At 45.5% G+C, this 18,041-nt stretch overlaps 1 protein-coding gene across 2 annotated transcripts in view; it reads left to right on the top strand.

Annotated features, from left to right (window-relative positions):
• MYO18B (myosin XVIIIB) overlaps positions 1 to 18,041 on the top strand; it is a 203,622-nt gene that overhangs the window by 112,097 nt on the left and 73,484 nt on the right. For both annotated transcript variants that reach the window (XM_030583194.1, XM_030583195.1), the window contains exons 31-34: positions 1,222 to 1,422; positions 2,027 to 2,137; positions 4,688 to 4,792; positions 8,727 to 8,879. In XM_030583194.1, the coding sequence (XP_030439054.1) occupies positions 1,222 to 1,422; positions 2,027 to 2,137; positions 4,688 to 4,792; positions 8,727 to 8,879 (570 nt within the window). The remainder of the gene's footprint in view (positions 1 to 1,221; positions 1,423 to 2,026; positions 2,138 to 4,687; positions 4,793 to 8,726; positions 8,880 to 18,041) is intronic.

Here is an 18,041-nt window from a genome sequence, read left to right as displayed (position 1 = left end):
TCAAGGGTATTGATAGTGTTTATTAATACACCGTAGCTCTTATTCTGGAATCTCAGAGATACGATAGCTGCTGGGAAAATTTTGCAGTAAATGAGGGTATTCAGAATGCCAGTTAATCAATGAGGCAGGTCCATCAAAGCTTGTGACAATGCAACACAGCTTTATTTTGTTAGAGAAACTTTCATACCCCTCATGTCCCAAAAATCCTTACAGAGCTGAGAACTACAATGACAGAGAACAGAGACCAGCAGAGGAAGAAGGGAATTAAGAGAACTAGGCAAAGGAGAGAGGGCATGCTTCAGTGGAGAGCTGAAATGAGATGCAGGGCCAGCAGTGGAGAGAAGTTAGCACCAGATGGCAGGAGCTGCCAGGAAGGCACTGTCAACCCACAACAGTGACCTCATGTGAGAGTAAGAGAAGATGTCAGTGGTGGGTGGGCAGAGAGAGCTAGAGAGGAGTAGAGAGAGAGAGACAAAATGACTGCTCAGATGAGCTGGTCCGAGTTAGGTGCGTGGGTTCATGGAGGGTGTCTTAAAATAAGAAGTAGATCCTGCAATGACTGGGGGCCAATGGAATGGTCTGAAGAAGTGATACACCACTACCTCTATATAACGCCACCTGAAATAACACGAATTTGGATATAACATGGATATAAAGTGCTCTGGGGGGGTGGGGCTGCGCACTCCAGTGGATCAAAGCAAGTTCAATATAACACAGTTTCACCTATAACGTGGTAAGATTTTTTGGCTCCCAAGGACGGCGTTATATCGAGGTAGAGGTGTAGTTATTTTCATTGAGTGACTGCTGCATCAGATAAGTTCAGAGTCCACCTCCCATCCCTTGCAGGGGCCACTGTGTCCTGAGTTGAATCCCCAGGGTATCTGTAGCAGATTGCAAAAGTAAGGTTAACGGCTATCATTAAGGTTGTTTAGATGCTGCATGAGAGAGAGAATGCCTCTTCCCTTCCCACTATCCTCCTTTGCTGTGTATCACTGAAAGGGAAGTTTTGAGAGGCTCCTAACAAGTCAAGTTGAAAGCTATTTTTTCACATTTTAATTTAAATTATCCACACGCCCGCAACATGTTCTGACCAGTTCTGGTTTCTCAGTCAAGCCCTGGGGAGGTTGTTTTCTTGGGAAAGCAGATGGCTGCACTGCTAATGGGGCTAACGGGCCTACTCTGACTCTCTACATTTGTGAACTTTCTTCCCCCCCGGCACAGCAAAAGGACCTGGAAACTTCTAATCTGAATCAGCGAATTGCAGTGCTGGCCACCCGAGTGCAGGAGCTCACCTCACCGGAGGCCTGGGACGACGATGCTGTGGCTACCCTAAGGAAGAAGCTTTGGGAGCTGGAGTCCAGTGCTGCTGAACAGCAAAAAGAACTGACCCGACATGCAAATGCTGTTGACCAGCTGGAACAGGTAAGATCTCCTCCTTATGCTATTCTATCCAGTAGGTCCAAGATCAGTGCCATGGTCTCCAGCCACCATGAGAAGCACAGAACAAGTATTCAGCTCCCCAACCTTAGATTGATTGTTAGGGTCTTCTGCAGCCTCTCACCTTATAGAAACTCATTGTTCAGTTTATTGATTCTTCTCCCTGTTTAACTATTTTAATATGATTCATTTGTTTCATTATCAAGCCTTAGGCTCAGAAACCCATTCAATTGATAGGTAACAGGTGTTTTGAACCGTTATGGCTGAGTCTTGCAAGGTGATTGCAGTACATCACGGTGAAAGGCTGACAGGATGCAGGTGGTAACTTCAGCAACTTTCTGCTTGGAAACGTTGAGCTCCTGGCAGTTTCTGTCATTCGAAGCCCCCCTGACAGTGAGATCTGGATCTGAGATGTGATAGGTAGTTGTGCCCCTCCCACGCAGTTGCGCTGCCTGGGCTGCCCACCTGGCATCCTTCTTAAATCTTCAAAGGAAAAGTGCTGCAATTTCCTTCTCGGTCAGTGAACTGGGGAAGTGCTTGTAACAATTCCCCCGGCTTATCTAGAGCTCTTTGTCTTGGGCCTCCTCAGCTCCACATGCGGCTTGAAATGGAAATAGAACGAATGAAGCAGATGCATCAGAAGGACCTGGAAGACAAGGAAGAGGAGCTGGAGGATGTTCGCCAATCCTGTCAGAGGAGGGTATGTCAGCGAACTGTTAACTGAGATGGGAGTCGCTGAAGGGTGTGACCAAGGGACTGCCTTTGGGGAGGGGATTTAGAATTCTCTGCTACATGTGGCTTTGACTGGGAAACAATTAAGGAATTAGGCCCAGATTTTTACAAGTATTTAGACATTGCACTGCTCAGCATTGCAAGGGCTAAATGATTTAGACAGAAAATGGGACTGGGCAAATATAGCTTGTAATCTAAGTGCAATATTCTGAAAGGTGAAAACCCTATGTTTAACATCGTGTTGACATGCTGCTTTCAAGCAGACAGTGTGAGCCATGCATCTTGAGCACCCTGTTGTCAATAGCAAATTATCTCTGTTGAGGATGAATTTATCTGTGCTTTTGTATAAAACAAAAAAGAGGGGTTTGGGTGTCAGGACACAACGGGAAGCAAATGCAAGTGGCCACAGCCAGACATTTGTGGAGGAGTCGCATCTGAAGGATGAGTGGGTCACTAACGCATGTATGACTCCATTATTGTCAGGGCCGTGGTCCTGCAGAGAGATCCTCCATATTACAATGTGCTGGTGAAGAATCATGGACAGCTTCATCATTCTACACAGGAAAATTAATACAGGGAGGTTCAACTGTTGGCCATGCTCATCACATTTTCTATGATTCTCTCTACACGTCCTCTCTTTTTCTATTCCTTTCTACTTATTCTTAGGCCCAATGGCTTTCAATTACTGGCCATTATTATGCTGTATTCCACTTGGAAATCCTGTAGTCACAATTCCCAGGCTTTGTCTGTATTTGTTATGTTAATTGCCCTCTGTGAAGGGGTAAGATAGTGTCAATTTCACTGAAAAAGTTTTGAACAGGTTCCAAGGCTGCTCTCAGCTAAACACATATTTTTCTTCTTTTTCTTCCCTTGCCCCAAACAGATTGAATATTTCTTTTCCAAATGCGTAAATGGCAGAGACTCTCAAGAGAGGAATCAATATTTAGTATCTCGCTTGCTCGCTTTTCCATTTTAAACACAGTTGATGAGCAGCTTTTCAGAGATGCAGAAGGAGTCTGGTAGATGATTTGAGAGAGCTCTGATGAGCCATGCCAGCCACTAACAGGTTCAGAGATGGAGTCTTCTTGGCAAGTTTGCTGCTCTAGGCCAGGTCCTTCCAGTGGCTTGAAGGAACAAAAAACATGCTGTGAAATAAACCATTCTGATTTTCCCCACCCCATTTAGGGTCTAGCTGGTCCTCTGTCAGCCATGGAGCAAAGCTCTGAACTGATCATCAGGATCTTGTTTCATTGCTTCAACAAGAGGTGATAAGTGGTGCCTAGAGAGGGGCCAGTTCGATTCCCCTAACACTTACCACTTCTTCAAGCCTCTCCCTCCTCCATCAGCTGTACAAACGTGGCCTGATTAGTCCTCACAACATCTCCGTGAGCTCACTGTTGTGACATCTTCACAGGTGGGAAAACTGAGACACTCAGGTTACGTGACTCGGCCCGAGGTCATACAACAAGTCCTTGTCAGAAGTGCAGGGAATATGGCCCTCTCTTCTCTGGCCACAGTTGCATTAATTCTCAGGATCTGCTGTGGCATCTCTAGGCCACCTGAAGGTTCCCCTGCGGGGGGGAATCCCCTGTTGTCAGGACAGGCTCCAATTAGAGCTGTGCAGAGCAGCCGTGAGAACTGGAGCATCTGGTCTGTCTGCCTCTCCCAAAGGATGAGGAAGCAGAACAGAACTGATCTTTGTAGAAGAGCATTAAGGCAACAATAATTATAGACGTGAAAGGTGCTTCTGGCCATGCACTTCAAATTCACTCGGGATAGTGCCATGGACCAAGCTGGAAGTGGCCTCTGGAAAGCTTTGTGGGTTGGGAGGAGGCCTCCCCGTCTCGCTCTCATGGTTGCGTTGCCAAGAAGGTACTGGGGTCATCTCGCCAATACACAGCAGGTACATCTACACAGCCCCAAGCCCCCGTGGCAGTGAGTCTCAGAGCCCATGTCAAAGAACTCAGGCTTGTGGGGCTCCTGCTACAGGGCTGAAAATAGCAGTGGGTGGGAATGTCCACACTGATTATTTTGGCCCCTTAGCGCAAGCCCCGTGAGCCCCAGTCAATTGACCCAGGCCTGAGAGTTGTTGCTGCAGGGTTTCTTTGCAGTGTTGACATATCCAGAGTGTCATTAAAGGACAAGAAGTCTCCCATCCCTACTAGCAATGATGGGAGTGTTCAGCTGGCTGTCAACCTACTGCCTGTGTGCCAGCAGGGACCCTTACTTTGCTGCTGCTTTGGCCGTGCCCGGGCAGGCCAAACCATTGGGCCATATTATTATTATTTTCAATCAGAATTGAGGGACTTCATGTAACATGAATGGCTAGGCCTGTGATTGCCTTTGCCTTTTTATACGGGAAGGTGCAAATCGTTGAGAGACTGCTGGAAAAAGCAAGCAAAGTAGTATCTGGGACATAGTTATTAAGTCAGAGACAACCCCTGCGGCCTTCTGCTGGCCTCAGCTGGGGCAGGAGATTGCACTCTGAGCAGTTTGTGTGCTTCTCACCTGTGTGCAGCTTCGTCAGTTGGAGATGCAGTTGGAGCAGGAATTTGAAGAGAAGCAGATGGTGCTCCACAAGAAGCAGGATCTGGAAGGGCTCATTGGGACCCTCTGTGAGCAGGTAGGAAACTGGAATCCATCAGTGACCTTATTTTACCAGCTCCTGGGAGATGGCTTATGAGACTGCCAGCTAGACAACCGTATGTGTCTCCAATCCTTGGCATTGCCATCTTGCATTCGGGATGCCCCCACCCAAACACTGTTGCCTTTTTTTATTCATATGGGACAAGTTACAAAAAACAAATGAAGCCAGAACCAGAACACAATGAGCTCCCTGCTATCAAAGATGCTGCGAAGGGGCAAATCCCAGCTCTTCTTCCACCAAATATTCTCCTGGCTATTAGAGCACTATCAACTGCCATAGCAGTTCTAATGCTGTGGTCCCAGTATAGTCTGAGAACAAAGGTGGGGCTGGGCCCACAAAGGGATCGTGGAGGTGCAGCTTTATAGTTTTTCCCAGGATAAGTGTCTGGATAACTAACCATGGGAAAGGAATGCTTTCCTTGTACTATTTTTGTGGGAGCAGCAAACAAACCAACCCGAATGCTGGAACAGCTCCTTCTTCCCAGAGAAGCCAGGTATCAGATTGTTATGTACTGTAGATGTCTGTCCCTACCACATTCATTCAAACAAACATTTTGTTACCATCTAATGTGTGAAGGGCAGTGATTGGAGAGCATGTGCTGGAAAAAGCATACACAGCTCTTTCATGTTAAATGATATGATAAGGAACATGAAGGTAGCTTCGTTAGACGACATTTCGATTAGGTGACCTACAAACCTAGCCACATTTCGAAACTCTCTCATGCACCAGGTCCTGTAGCGGTAGTTCTCATTAAAGGCCAGGGCCATGCTGGCCCTTACCTAGATGTGCAGGGTAAGAGCCGGACAGAAGAGCAGCCTCACTGGACAGTTGGACATGCTGTCTCATCGCTTCCGTACGGAAAGACAGCAAGACTCAGGGCTGTAGCCCAGGATGCTGAGTCTGTTATATGAATGTTTTCAAACTGCCTGTGGGCATCTCAGCATTATATTGCAATTAAAATAGCTTTAAAACAAGGGCACACTGAGGAGAGTGGGAGCTACTTAGTTGGAGGTATGGTCATAGTGGGGTTCATGAGGTCTGGCACTTCTGTATGTTCCTTACATTTTGGAGAGAAGATGAAGAATTTTGGAGTCTAACGACACTGTGCAGGGGTGGGGAGATCTCAGGATAGATGTAAAATTGTGTAATGGGGCCTATCCAGAACTTCCCACAGGCTTTCAGCTCATAAAATACTTGTTAACTGTCAGAATAAACACTGCTATACAAATGCAGGGTATCGTTATTACTACCACCAGTCAATTCAGCGTATTCCTTCTGTTTGATAGTTTACAATAATTAACACAGGTGAATGAATGTAGCATATGAGCTGCAGAGAGAATTCAGTGCATGGGAGGTAGGTAGTGTCAGATTGTCCTTACCAAAGGATGCTGCCCTGCTGGTACCCCACACAAGGCATTGCCAGGACTGTATAATCTCTCTCTCCATGCCCTGCACTATATGTCCACATTCACTGTTATGATTCTTCATTTCCTGTTGTGGTTAGCAGAAAGGAAGAGCAAACGTGGGGATGAAAAACACTGTATTAGTCAGCTTTTCTGGCCTTGATTGCAAGTGAAAAGGCACCTGTCGGTGATGACAGAGGGGGGCAGGCAGAGACTGGCGTTCTCTGTGCACTGAAAATGGCAAAGTCAATAAACCCAATTTGTATTTATGACAGAATTAATGTGCTGTGGCAGACAAGTGCTGAGATAGAACAAACAGTACAGTACAGCATGCAGGAGATAGCCTGTCGGTGGGGAGAGAGAATGAGGGAAAAGCACATTTGCTCTGCCTTAGAGTTACTAGCAGCACTACACTTTGATTTGCAGTGGACAGTATGCTGCAGACCTGCTTATCAAACAGCTGAAATCCAATTAAGGAAGCGGAGATACCACCAGTGTTTTCAGGTTACGGAAAAATGCCAAGCAGCTTTAAAACAGGTTCCAAGGTCAAGTCTGTGTAATGAATTTTAACCAGTGAACAGATGATCGGAGAATAGATCTGAGACCAGAGGAGATACGTAAAGGAATATTTAGAAGCACAGAGTGCAAGTGCTGTCATATTCCAATTAGTATGAAATCAAACACTGAAACCATGTCCTTGTTTGCTCCTTTTTTTTCTAATTCTCGTATCTTGTGTCCATGGATACTCACAAATTCATTTGGATGTAGAATATTTTAAACTCACTTCCTGTTTCCGTTCGTTAAAGGGCTTCAGGGTAATACACTGGCACAAAATTAATTAGTGAGGAGCCCCTATAATAACGCAAACCTCTGCCTATAGGGCAAGCGACACAACTCAAATTGAGTAACTGTCATTTGCAAAGAGTCCTTTCACTATCAAGACAGATGCTTTGCATTAGCGCTGTGGGAATAATTCATACTGAATATTTATTTGGTGGGGCTTTTCCCTGTTTTTTTTTTCTGATATGGAATTTCCCAGATAAAATTGTATGTTTTCTTGAATTTTTTTTCATTCTTCAATAACTTGTGATAACTTTTACATTTTAGCTGGTCAGTATTTGAAATTTGAGATGTTGCTTAATCATGATTGGGTCATAAAGCACAGTGGGTAGTTTCTGTTCCCTGATTGGATGAGTGTAATCCTAGTAACCAGGTTTTAGGTGTGAATGCCTGTAGAAATCAGAGATTCAATTTCCGTGAGTCTCCATGTTAGTATTTCTCAGATGCATCAGTATTAACAGAAGGCCAGTGTGCAAGGGGCAGAGATCCAGGCAATGCCAATCCATTTCAACATTCAAACTAGGATTTGCAGGACTTTCCCCCCACTGTTGTTGGAATTCACCCCTGATGCCAGCACAAAGCCTGGCAGAGAGGGCACATGGGTGATTTGCAGCCTGGCTTGTAGGGGGGAATTCACTTCCCAACTGGCTCACGTTCCATGGGTGTAAAGCCCAAATGGTCAAATCTGGAGCAATGACAGTGACCATGAAAAATACATTGTACAGTCCTCCATGATTCCAGACTGATATTCTGCTGCATTGCTGTCTTGGTCTTCCTTGAGCCATGCTGTTTGTTCTGTATTAGTATCCTTGGTAACAATGTTCTCTAGCACTCAAAGTGGGATAATATTGCTGTAAGACTCTTCCTACTGCAGAGGAGAAATAGCTCATTCCTGGTGCAGGGTTTACTCAGAAGTTTTTCTGTGTAGGAAGCAGGGCACTGGACAGCAGCACCAGGTGTTTCAGATCTGCCAGCTCTATGTGAGTGCCAGAGTTATAGCCATTTTTCGACGGGCGAGCAGTTCAGCATGCAAAGCCTGGCGCGTTCCGATGGAAGATACCCATAAAACTTTCATTGGCATCTGTCACTCCTGAGTGGGGTCAACAGTAAAGATGAAATCGCTTAAGAGTGGCGAGATGATGGATAAAATCTAGACTCGCTGTGGATCTCAGTAATCACTGTGCACACATGTTACATATAGGAAATACCACAGACTGAAGAAACTTTAAAGCACCTGGGTCCTCGACTTTGTCGTTAGTTATTCATTTGATCTGTTGGGTCACTACAGACAGTTTCTTTGCTGCTCCTCTGAAATCTATTGCTTGCGCTGGAAACTGAGGCAGACTGCATCTCTGTACGAACAAGATGCTAACAGAAACTCGATCTAGTTGGCAATTTTCTAATGCAACAGTTTTCTAATGGGGAAATGTAATTTCATCAAACTCGAAACGTTTTGTGAGGGCAAGTTGATTTTGACAAAGTTTTGTTGAACAAAATGTCGAAGTGAAACATTTCAACAGTCCCAGTTTGAAATGTTCCTGAGGTTTGGTTCCCTGGGAAATTTTGAAGTGTCACCTTTTCTTTTGATTCAAAATAAAAAACCCTGAAATGTTGGAATTGCCTGAGGAATGGGGGACTGGCTCTAATGAAAACCTTTCTGCCCCTAGATTGGTCATCGGGACTTCGACGTAGAGAAGCGGCTTCGGCGGGACCTGAAGAGGACACACGCTCTGCTCGCAGATGTGCAGCTCCTGCTGGTGACAGCGGGAGAGCCCAGTCTGTCTGTCAGCAAAGAGGAGCTTGAGAAAGTTCACAGTCAGGTCAGAGACCTTAACGCTCTGGTTATTGATAGAGTCTTGATAGACACGTTTGGTTTTCATTTGGCACCTCTCACTTTGTGATGCTGCGATGCTGGAAACGCTCTAGCACCTACACGCACAGAAATAAGACACTTCTTATGGGCCTATCCCAGGTCCATTATAACATCACTACACCTAGGTGACCAAGCCGTCATGGATCCTCTTCTGTAAACATGCACAGACATGCATACAGATTGGCCAGTGCCCTGCCGTAATGACTTCGGTATGCATCAGTCAGGGCTAGGAAAGAGCAAGCTTTCAGCTCCAGTAGGACTAGACTTTGTGGAGTCATTAATGGAGTTATATCCCAGCCATTTTCCCACAGAAATTAATTCTAATATTTTGCAGCTCTCCTTAGTATCTAAAATCTTGTGACCTGTGTCTTCTTGGCCTCCCTGCTTTCAAACGGAGATAGCAGAAGTAAGAAAGGGAGCTGGAAATGTGCTCCAAAAAGTAATGTTTTGTTATTAGGAGTTCAGTCAGGAAAGCAAAGCTAGGAGTGCAGCTGCTGTCTCCCCAGGTTCTCTTTGCTGCCATGAGCTCTAGAAGAAAGATGGGAAGTGTGTTTGCACACAGGACACAGAGTGAGCTCCAGCCAAATCCTTGTGTTTCAAAGTGCTGTACCTTTTACTTTCGGGGCGATCTCCATGCTGAGACTAAAGTGCCCTCTGACCTTGGGTCACTAAGTGAGCATCGGAAAAGATAGGGCGCCTCTTTGTGGGACAGGTTTTTCACAAGCTCCACTCAAAGCCTCTCAGAGCTTCAGCAAATCTCGGGGCTTGAAACTCCTTTTCCATCTCTCTCTCATCTGAAATACTACGTGCTGGCCCATGCTGCTTGGACTCACTCTGTGGGCCCTTACAATTCAAATCAATAGGCATGAGTGTGACTTTAAATAATGGGGTACCTCTGATTTTAGAGTTCCTACTCATGGGTCTCATGAGGGGCCCAATCCAAAGCCCATAGAAGTCAGTGGAATGACTGTCAAAGGCCCCAGCTCATGCCCAGCACCTGGATTTGGTTCTGTGGGATTTCCAAGGTCAAGAAGGAATCTAGTCAATTCCACAGTCATTCACTCTGTCTCTAAACACTTACTAGTTACCAGTCACATCTACTATGGAAAAAATTGTGAAGAAATAGAAAACTCATTGAAGTCAGCCCAAGAGCAGCTTCACCGTGCACAAGATGGAGGCTAATGGCTGTTTTAGGCTGTCCATCATCTACTAATGAACAGTGCTATCCTGACACAGCAAAGCCTTTCTAGCATTTCCTGGGGACATGATTTATTTAACTGAACCAAAGTGAAATGGCAAGATTATGTGAGCCAAGACATTTTTACAGAACTTTCCTTGTTAATTGTGCGGCAAGATAACAGCAGCCTCTGCACACATGCCTGAGCACAAAGAGAGTTTATCTCAGACCCCTGTAAAAGGCTTTTCCCCTCTCTCTACTGCAGACTGAAATCTTGTCTTAGGAACAACAGGTATCTAAGTAAGGCAACTACAGTTAAATAAAATGTTCTGGTCTTTCTTTTTACAGCCCATGTTAATTACCTTCTCCTCAATGTGTTTTCTGCCTTTCTATGAAGTTTCTTTTCATATCTGTTGTCATGGAAATGGTTATAAGTATTGTGTGTTGTATTATAATCTGTGCAAGGATCAGAGTTTAATTTGCTTCTGTTTTAAGCACAGACATCTTGCATTCCATAAATAGCCTAGAGCAAAACAGATGTGAAATATACACCCCCCCTTTCTTTATTCATTTTTGACTGCTCCAAAGAATTGAAAATGGTGGTGAGGGGGAAGATAATGAAAGGATGAGTAAGAGTCTTTCTAACAAACCTCACTCAAGGTCTGTGAGCAGTGTCTGAACACTGGACCTCCAGCACTGAAAGCATTAGCTTCGACTACAGGAATTCAAGGAGTAGCTCTCTTACCTGGCAGCAATAGTAGGTTCTTACCCTCTATGGAGATTAGTCACTGGAAGGGACTATGACACGCACAGCCTGTGTGTTGCAGCTCTGCAATGATAATGGGGATGCTGCTTTTGAGAAATTAATCTCATTGTTATAGAAATGGAAAAGACGTGTTAGGTCATCTAGTCCCTCTGCTGCAGCCAGGGCAAACCTGTTTCCTACAGCGCACTGGATAATGTTTGCATCAGTATCTTTTTAAAAGTTCCAAGTGATGGGGTTTTCACCACTTCTCCTGAGGCACTATTTCCCCATGCTCACAAATCTCCCTGCGCTGAAGTTCTTCTGGAGGTGCTGCTCCCATTTCCCCAGGCTCATTCCTAGCCACTCTCCTGGTTATGTGAAGCTCAGAGCCCTTTGGGGTGTATGGCTGATGAAGAGAGAGAGACAGAGAGGAGGCTCCTCACCCCAGAAAAAAATTAAAAGCCTGGTGGAGCAGCCTACTCCTCCATGGAACACTCTGCTTATGTGGGTGTGACTTTGGGCATCTGTCTCCCTTTGTATAGCTGCTCCCAAGCCCCCAGGAGCAGGTGCAGAGCAAGTGCCATGGATGTTCTGCTCTTTCAGAGGTAGCTGCTTGCCATACCGAGAGGCTGGAGCAGTTAGTGCAAGGTTTTGGGAGACAGCTTGAGAAAACGGCAGATCCGAGTGAACGGGCTGGTGTGAACAGCCTTAGGACCCTTGCTAGACTGCTTGGCTATCCCAGTAAGAAGATAAGGGCTTCCTGGCCATTTGCTGTCATCAGAGACAATAGAAATGCCATTGGAAGTGCATTGGCTTCCACTCCAAAAAGCCCAGCACAGCAGATATAATAAGTTGTGCCACACTAACTATCACCTGTGCTGTGCTTGCTAATGCCATGTTGGTATCTATTCATGAACACAACACAGAAAGGAGAGGCAAGAAAGTAATGATGATTTAATGACATCAATCTTCAGACGCCATTTAGTAATTAATCCACGTTGTACATTTCCACTGGAAACAGACTAATCTGGAGACATAAGCAATTCTAACAACATACATATATAATTGAGATAATAGTTCTGCATAAATAACATCTGTGAGCTGCAGCTGTTTCCACCTGGCACTGGGGGGGCGGGAATGGAAGGGGATCTTGATTTAAAGCAATTCTATTTGCTGAAGAGAAATATCTCTAATAAAGCAACTCATTAATTTCTGGTCAGCGGCAGGGAGCAGAGTGAACATCAGCTGGCTGATTTCTAGTGGTACTCAGCACCCCCAATATATTCTGCTCCCTAGGTGACAGTCTAGCAGTGACCCACTTATAGTGGGGTTTGGGAGGACACAGGTGGAGTTTGAAATGATGCCCACAGGGGCTTGAGACAGTGAAAAGCCCACACCAGTTGATGCTGAATCAGAAAAACAAATGGAAGCTCAGCCCATATCGTTCAGCACCTCTTTCTCTTTTTGACTTGGAAGGTCCTTGTTTTAGCTGGCAAAGGGGATCAAAAACAGTTGAGAGCAATGCCCCCTGTGAGCAGTTGTGCAGACCCTGCGCACCTGAGTTACTGCGCTAGGTGGGTGACTTACAGCACTTAAGGCCTGTCTCCTGGTTAGAAATCAAATGTCCCCCAAACTTCTTCAGCCACCTCGGGGAGACAGGCCCGGGACTCACCCCACTCTCCTGTGCGCAGTGACTTTTCTAGTCTTCCTAACAGCAATTGCTCTTTACTATTGGTGCCTTTTGTCTTGGAAACAACACGCTATGGAGCATGCTGCTCAGCTCTGTCGTCCTGGATCCCTCACCAGGGTCCATCTGTGTGGATTGAACACGAGACCTCTACCCTTGCAGTGAAGGGGCGAGTCCGTTACCTGCTACAGATAGTAGCCGTCCGGAGCGGGTGGACACATAAGACATTCTGAGCCAATGGGTTCCGCACACGTTCATCCCAGTCCTGATTCACCACAACACCCTTAGTTAGAGTATCAATCTAGGGACCCCCATCGTCACCATTCCTCAGCGTGACTGGGCTCTGCTACGCTCGCTGTACAGCCCGCACACTATCCATCAGCATCACTTGTTGTTGTACAGCCCTCAGAAGGGTGCTGGCTGCCTTGCAGCAAGGGGGAGGAGGCGCAATCCCTGCCTCGCACAAGCCAACATGGCCGATAGTTTGTGGCTGGTTGGTGAATCTAACTACAGTGTTAACCCCCAGCGTTAGGAAACCTGCTCTCCTTTGTGCAGCCTGCCCTGCCTTTGGCATTTTCAGTGTGGGCGACCTGAGGCACCTCAGGTCACAGCAGTAACAAACCAGTAAAAATAAATTGCTGTCCAGTGCGTAGAGATTCTCTTTCTTACCCGGGCCTGTCCGGACCAATGCTGCTGGAGGTGGGGTGGGTGGGGGTGTCATGGTATAATTCCCCACTCTGAACCTTAGCGTCCAAAAGATGGGGTACCAGCATGAATTCCTCTAAGCTCAATTACCAGCTTAGAACCTGTAGCGCTGCCACTAACCAGGAATTTCAGTGCCTGGTACACTCTGGTCCCCCCAAAACCTTGCCTGGGGACCCCCAAGACCCAGACCCTCTGGATCTCAACACAAGGAAAGTAAACCCTTTCCCTCACCGTTGCCTTTCCCAGGCTTCCCCTCCCTGGGTTACCCTGGAAGATCACTGCGATTCAAACTCCTTGAATCACAAAACAGAGAGGACAATTCACCTTCCTCCCTCCTTCTCTTTCCCCCTCCCAGACTCTTCCTGAGAGAAAGTAATCCTGGCACAGAGAGAAATCAGCCTCTCTCTCCCCCTTCCCTCCTTTCTCCCCACCAATTCCCTGGTGGATCCAGACCCATCCCCTGGGGTCTCACCAGGACAAAAAAAAACCAATCAGGTTCTTAAACAAGGAACTTTTAATTAAAGAGAGAAAAACAGTAAAAATTATCTTTGTAAATTTAAGATGGAATATGTTACAGGGTCTTTCAGCTATAGGCACTGGGAACACCCTCCCAGCCTAAGTATACAAGTACAAATTAAAATCCTTTCAGCCAAATACACATTTGAACTCCTTCCAGCAAAATACACATTTGCAAACAAAGAAAACAACCATAAGCCTAACTCACTTTATCTACCTCGTACTCACTAGTCTGAACTTATAAGAGCCTGTATTGGAGAGATTGGAGAGAAACCTGATTGCACGTCTGATCACTCTGAGCCCCCAGAGTGAACAACAACCAAACACTAACAGCACAGCACAAAAACTTCCCTCCCTCAAGATTTGAAAGTATCCTGTCCTCTGATTGGTCCTCGGGTCAGGTGACAGCCAGGCTTACTGAACTTGTTAACCCTTTACAGTCAAAGAGATCTAAAGGACTTCTGTGCTATTAACTTTTCTTATCTGTTTCTGACAGGAGGTGTAAATGTTTGGCTGATGCTGATCATTAAAATATGGGTGCTCATGATTTTTAATATTTCATGAAATTTGCCCTGAAAAACACAGCTTTTCCCTGTTAAAAACAAGTCGTAATGGTGTGCTGCTCCTAATGCTACATCAGAGCCTCCTTAGTGGGGAGTGTTGTCCTGCCCTCTTTGTGCTGGCCCCCTCCCTGCCTCACCTTGCAGGGCCGAACAGTGGCATGCTATCAAATTAGTGCAGCCCTGAACTGCAGCTAATAGTCCTCAGTGCCTGTGTGCTTTCCTCCCGGCATGCACACATGCGGCTGCTCTCACTCAGACATACATTGATTCTCTCACATCATTTATTGATCCCAAGATGCATCTGTTTCTTTCGGATTGGTGGGGAGGGGGCTGGCTGCTAGTTTCAGAAATATTCAACCAGCTGCTCATTTCCACGTCAAACAGAATAAAAGATGAAAAGTAACGTAGGAGCTCCGGGAATGTGGCGGTTGGAGAAGGTGCTGAGGCATAAACAAACAGAACTGGAGGAGACTTGTGGCTTTTTAAGCATGTGCTGTCATGTTCTAGCCCTGCATGTGCCAAGGAACCCTAGGAAAATGCACAAATGCCTGACCCCTGTGCTGTGACAGTCCTACACTCTTAATCAGGGATCGTCAACGCCAGTAGTTTCAGATACATCTTACTTAGCAGACAGCACTGCGTATGTAGCTATACTCCGAAGTGAGAGATACCAATTGCATTGAGGACAGAGCAGTTAATACAGAATAAAGCACTTTCCCCACAAAATTGGCTGGGTCTGTCCTGCACAGACTGTTAACAAAGTAAACCTCCTTTGAGTATTGTTCTTCTCCTGTTGTATCATAAATGAATCCAGTCTTTGTTTTCCATACCTCCCAGTCCTTTCTGAAGGCAGGCTGTCTGGGTGGTTTAATCTGTCCTGCTTTAAGCAGTCAGGAGTCCTGTTGATTGCAGAGAGGGCGGTGTAGTTTCCTTGCCTGGTCGTACAAAGTGCTTGGGCTTACACAGCACAGCCTGGCACTGCTGTTCATTAGGACTAGTATTGATTTCATGCCAAAGGAAGGGCTTCAGAGTGGCAGCTGGAAGGCGTTTGTAAGGAGTTGACACCTGTGGGTTAGCTCTTGCGGTACGTGATATTGTGGAAACCACATGAAAGCGCAGTGCTCCTGAATCAGTGGCTACAGATAAGATATAGCTGCTCTGCTCAGGAAAACTCACTGTTCAATATTCTCAAGGGATCTCTTTCTTTTAACTAATAAGTTCTTTCCCCCAGACATTCACAAGCTATTTTTCTACGGTTTTTCCCATTGTAAAACCGTATTTAAAAACGAATCCCTAGTAGTCTCTTATATCCTCTTCAGTGCTGAAGACTGACGATGCTCATTCACTTGCTTCTCCCACCCCCACCTCTTGTGTTCTTAATTGGGCAGTTTGTCACCATTTTGACAAAGACATATATATATATAGCATTTTAAAGAATGAATCACAGTAACCTGCGTAACTGACCCTTACACAGAATCCTTTCACATGCTGAGGGAATAAATAACCAGGCAAAAATGGAGATTGCTGACTGCAAGAGGGACTGAAATGTGCCACTTGACTCTTTATTTGTGCATAATTGTTGTACCATCCCTTCAAATAAATTGATTCAACAATACCCTGGCTGGAGGGGTTCTCATGTAGTAGATAAATATATCATATATAGCTGGTTAAACCCAGGATTCCTTCCAAATCCTTTAATTTAAGTGATGACATTTAAAACCACCAGTACGTAAGAAAAGATGCAGTGATATTAAGGGCATGTAAGAAAACTGTATTTCTGAATGAAAGGGTTTTTAGTACAAAGAACATGCCTGCTAAACAATACAGTAGCGACTGGGATTTATGGATTTATTAAGGGCGTAGGAAATGCAAATTTTTATATAAACTCTTTAACAAACTCCAGAGACTCACTCTGCAATTCAGAAGTAAGGTCTGCACCCAGGATCAACTACAGACCATTGTTCATATTCTGACGGCCACTGGCAACTGACAGATAATTACGTGAAGTACCTTGGAACTGTGAAAATACCTTTGGCTCCGTGGGAATACAAAGCACTGAGAAAGGAAGAATCCTGTGTAAGAATTCTATGGGGCATCCTCAGGCACAAACCAGGCACCTTTTAGCTTGACAGGATTATGTGACAAGTGTGCTGGACTGACAATGAAGACATCATGCTAACGTCCCACTGTGCCCAGCGAGAACCTTCAGCGTTCTCCAAATGGAACTGAGAGGGCCGAAGAGTTAACTAGTCGTCTACATGAGCTACTTCAAACTTGCAAAGGACTTACCTTTGCTGAAGCAGCTGGAAGCTGGTTTTCTGATCAAAGCATCAAACCGGATATAGAAGGACTCTGTGGTGTCCGCTTGGGGTGGAATGTTTGTGATGGATGGAGTTTTCTAAGTTCCATTCAGTGTTATGAAAGGAAGTTGGTCAGCAGAAGTTATGCAGACGCTGGGGAGAAGTGTGTCTACTAAAGTCAAGGGGTCCTTGCTCTTCTGGACCAGAGAGGAAGAGCCAGACATAGCCATCTGCTCTAATACTGTCCATAGTGCAGTAGTTCCTGTCTTTTTTGTGCTGCTGAACTAGTTTTTACAGTGTACAGTCAGTAGCTCCCACCTCTCCTCCTACTGCCAGTAGAACTTGGGCTGTGCCAAACACTCCTCGCTCACTGCCAAGAGAACTTCACCCTCCAATGGGGGTTGACACTTGCAATACAGAACGGGGGGTGGCCAGTAATGATGCATCCTGGCCTCGTTAAGATGAGGAAGGGAATCCCAGCATAGCAGAAATCAAGAAAAATCCAGAAGTTCAAGTACTTGGGAGCCATTCTCATGAATGTGCAGAGACCTTTCTAGCTGTGTCCTGCCGAATGCTTTTCTGTACTATTGATGAAGATACAGCCCTCCTGCCATAGCTGTTCTCTTAGCATAGCTTTGCATCATGGGCCTTCTTCATCGTTTGCCTTTATTTTAGGGGCTGGTGCCTGCCCCGGAGATTGATGTTCTTGAGAGAGAGTCTTGATACTGTGAATATTGACTCCTCAATGTGCTGACAACACTGCGAGGCAATGCATGTATTAAAACAGCCTCATGAGTACCCCTTTCCTCAGATTTCTAATGTCATGCATGACAAGGCTTTTGAAATCTAATAAATTCCACGATCAGCTCCACAGATCACTGGTAGAACAAAAACTTGGAACAAAAATGCAATATTTTAGCAAAACCTGCATAGTCTTGGAGTGTTGTTTGGTATCTTAATAAGTCTGAAGCATCCATTTTACACAGGTATTTAACAGATGGCTTAGCATAGCAAACTAATGTTGTTCATCAGTTCATACATAATGCGTTTGTGACAGGAATTTCAATTTACTTTCCCCAAGTGGGAAAATTCCATTATGGAGAGAACAAGGGAGCTGGGTATTTAATGGGAGACAGTGGAGACAGTTGAGTTCAGATAGAATGAAATCTGTGTTCATAACCTGGATGAAGGATGGGGAGGAAGCCTTCTGGAGAATTTCTAACCTATTTAATTTGCCTGGGGTTGAACACTTCCAGCAAATCAGAACCTATGAGGGCTGAAATACCATTAGAAGCACCACTGCCTCCTTTAGGCGGGGTAGTATGGCATGAGAAAGCGAGCCTGAACTATGGGACAAGAAGAGGTTGTGGAGGAAGAGCAGTGAAGGAAAGCCAGGCCTCTGTGAAAGAGCAAGTT

This window comes from Gopherus evgoodei, chromosome 13 (genome assembly GCF_007399415.2).
Source record: "Gopherus evgoodei ecotype Sinaloan lineage chromosome 13, rGopEvg1_v1.p, whole genome shotgun sequence".
Classification (NCBI taxonomy): domain Eukaryota; kingdom Metazoa; phylum Chordata; order Testudines; family Testudinidae; genus Gopherus; species Gopherus evgoodei.
This window is presented reverse-complemented; position numbering and strand designations above follow the sequence as displayed.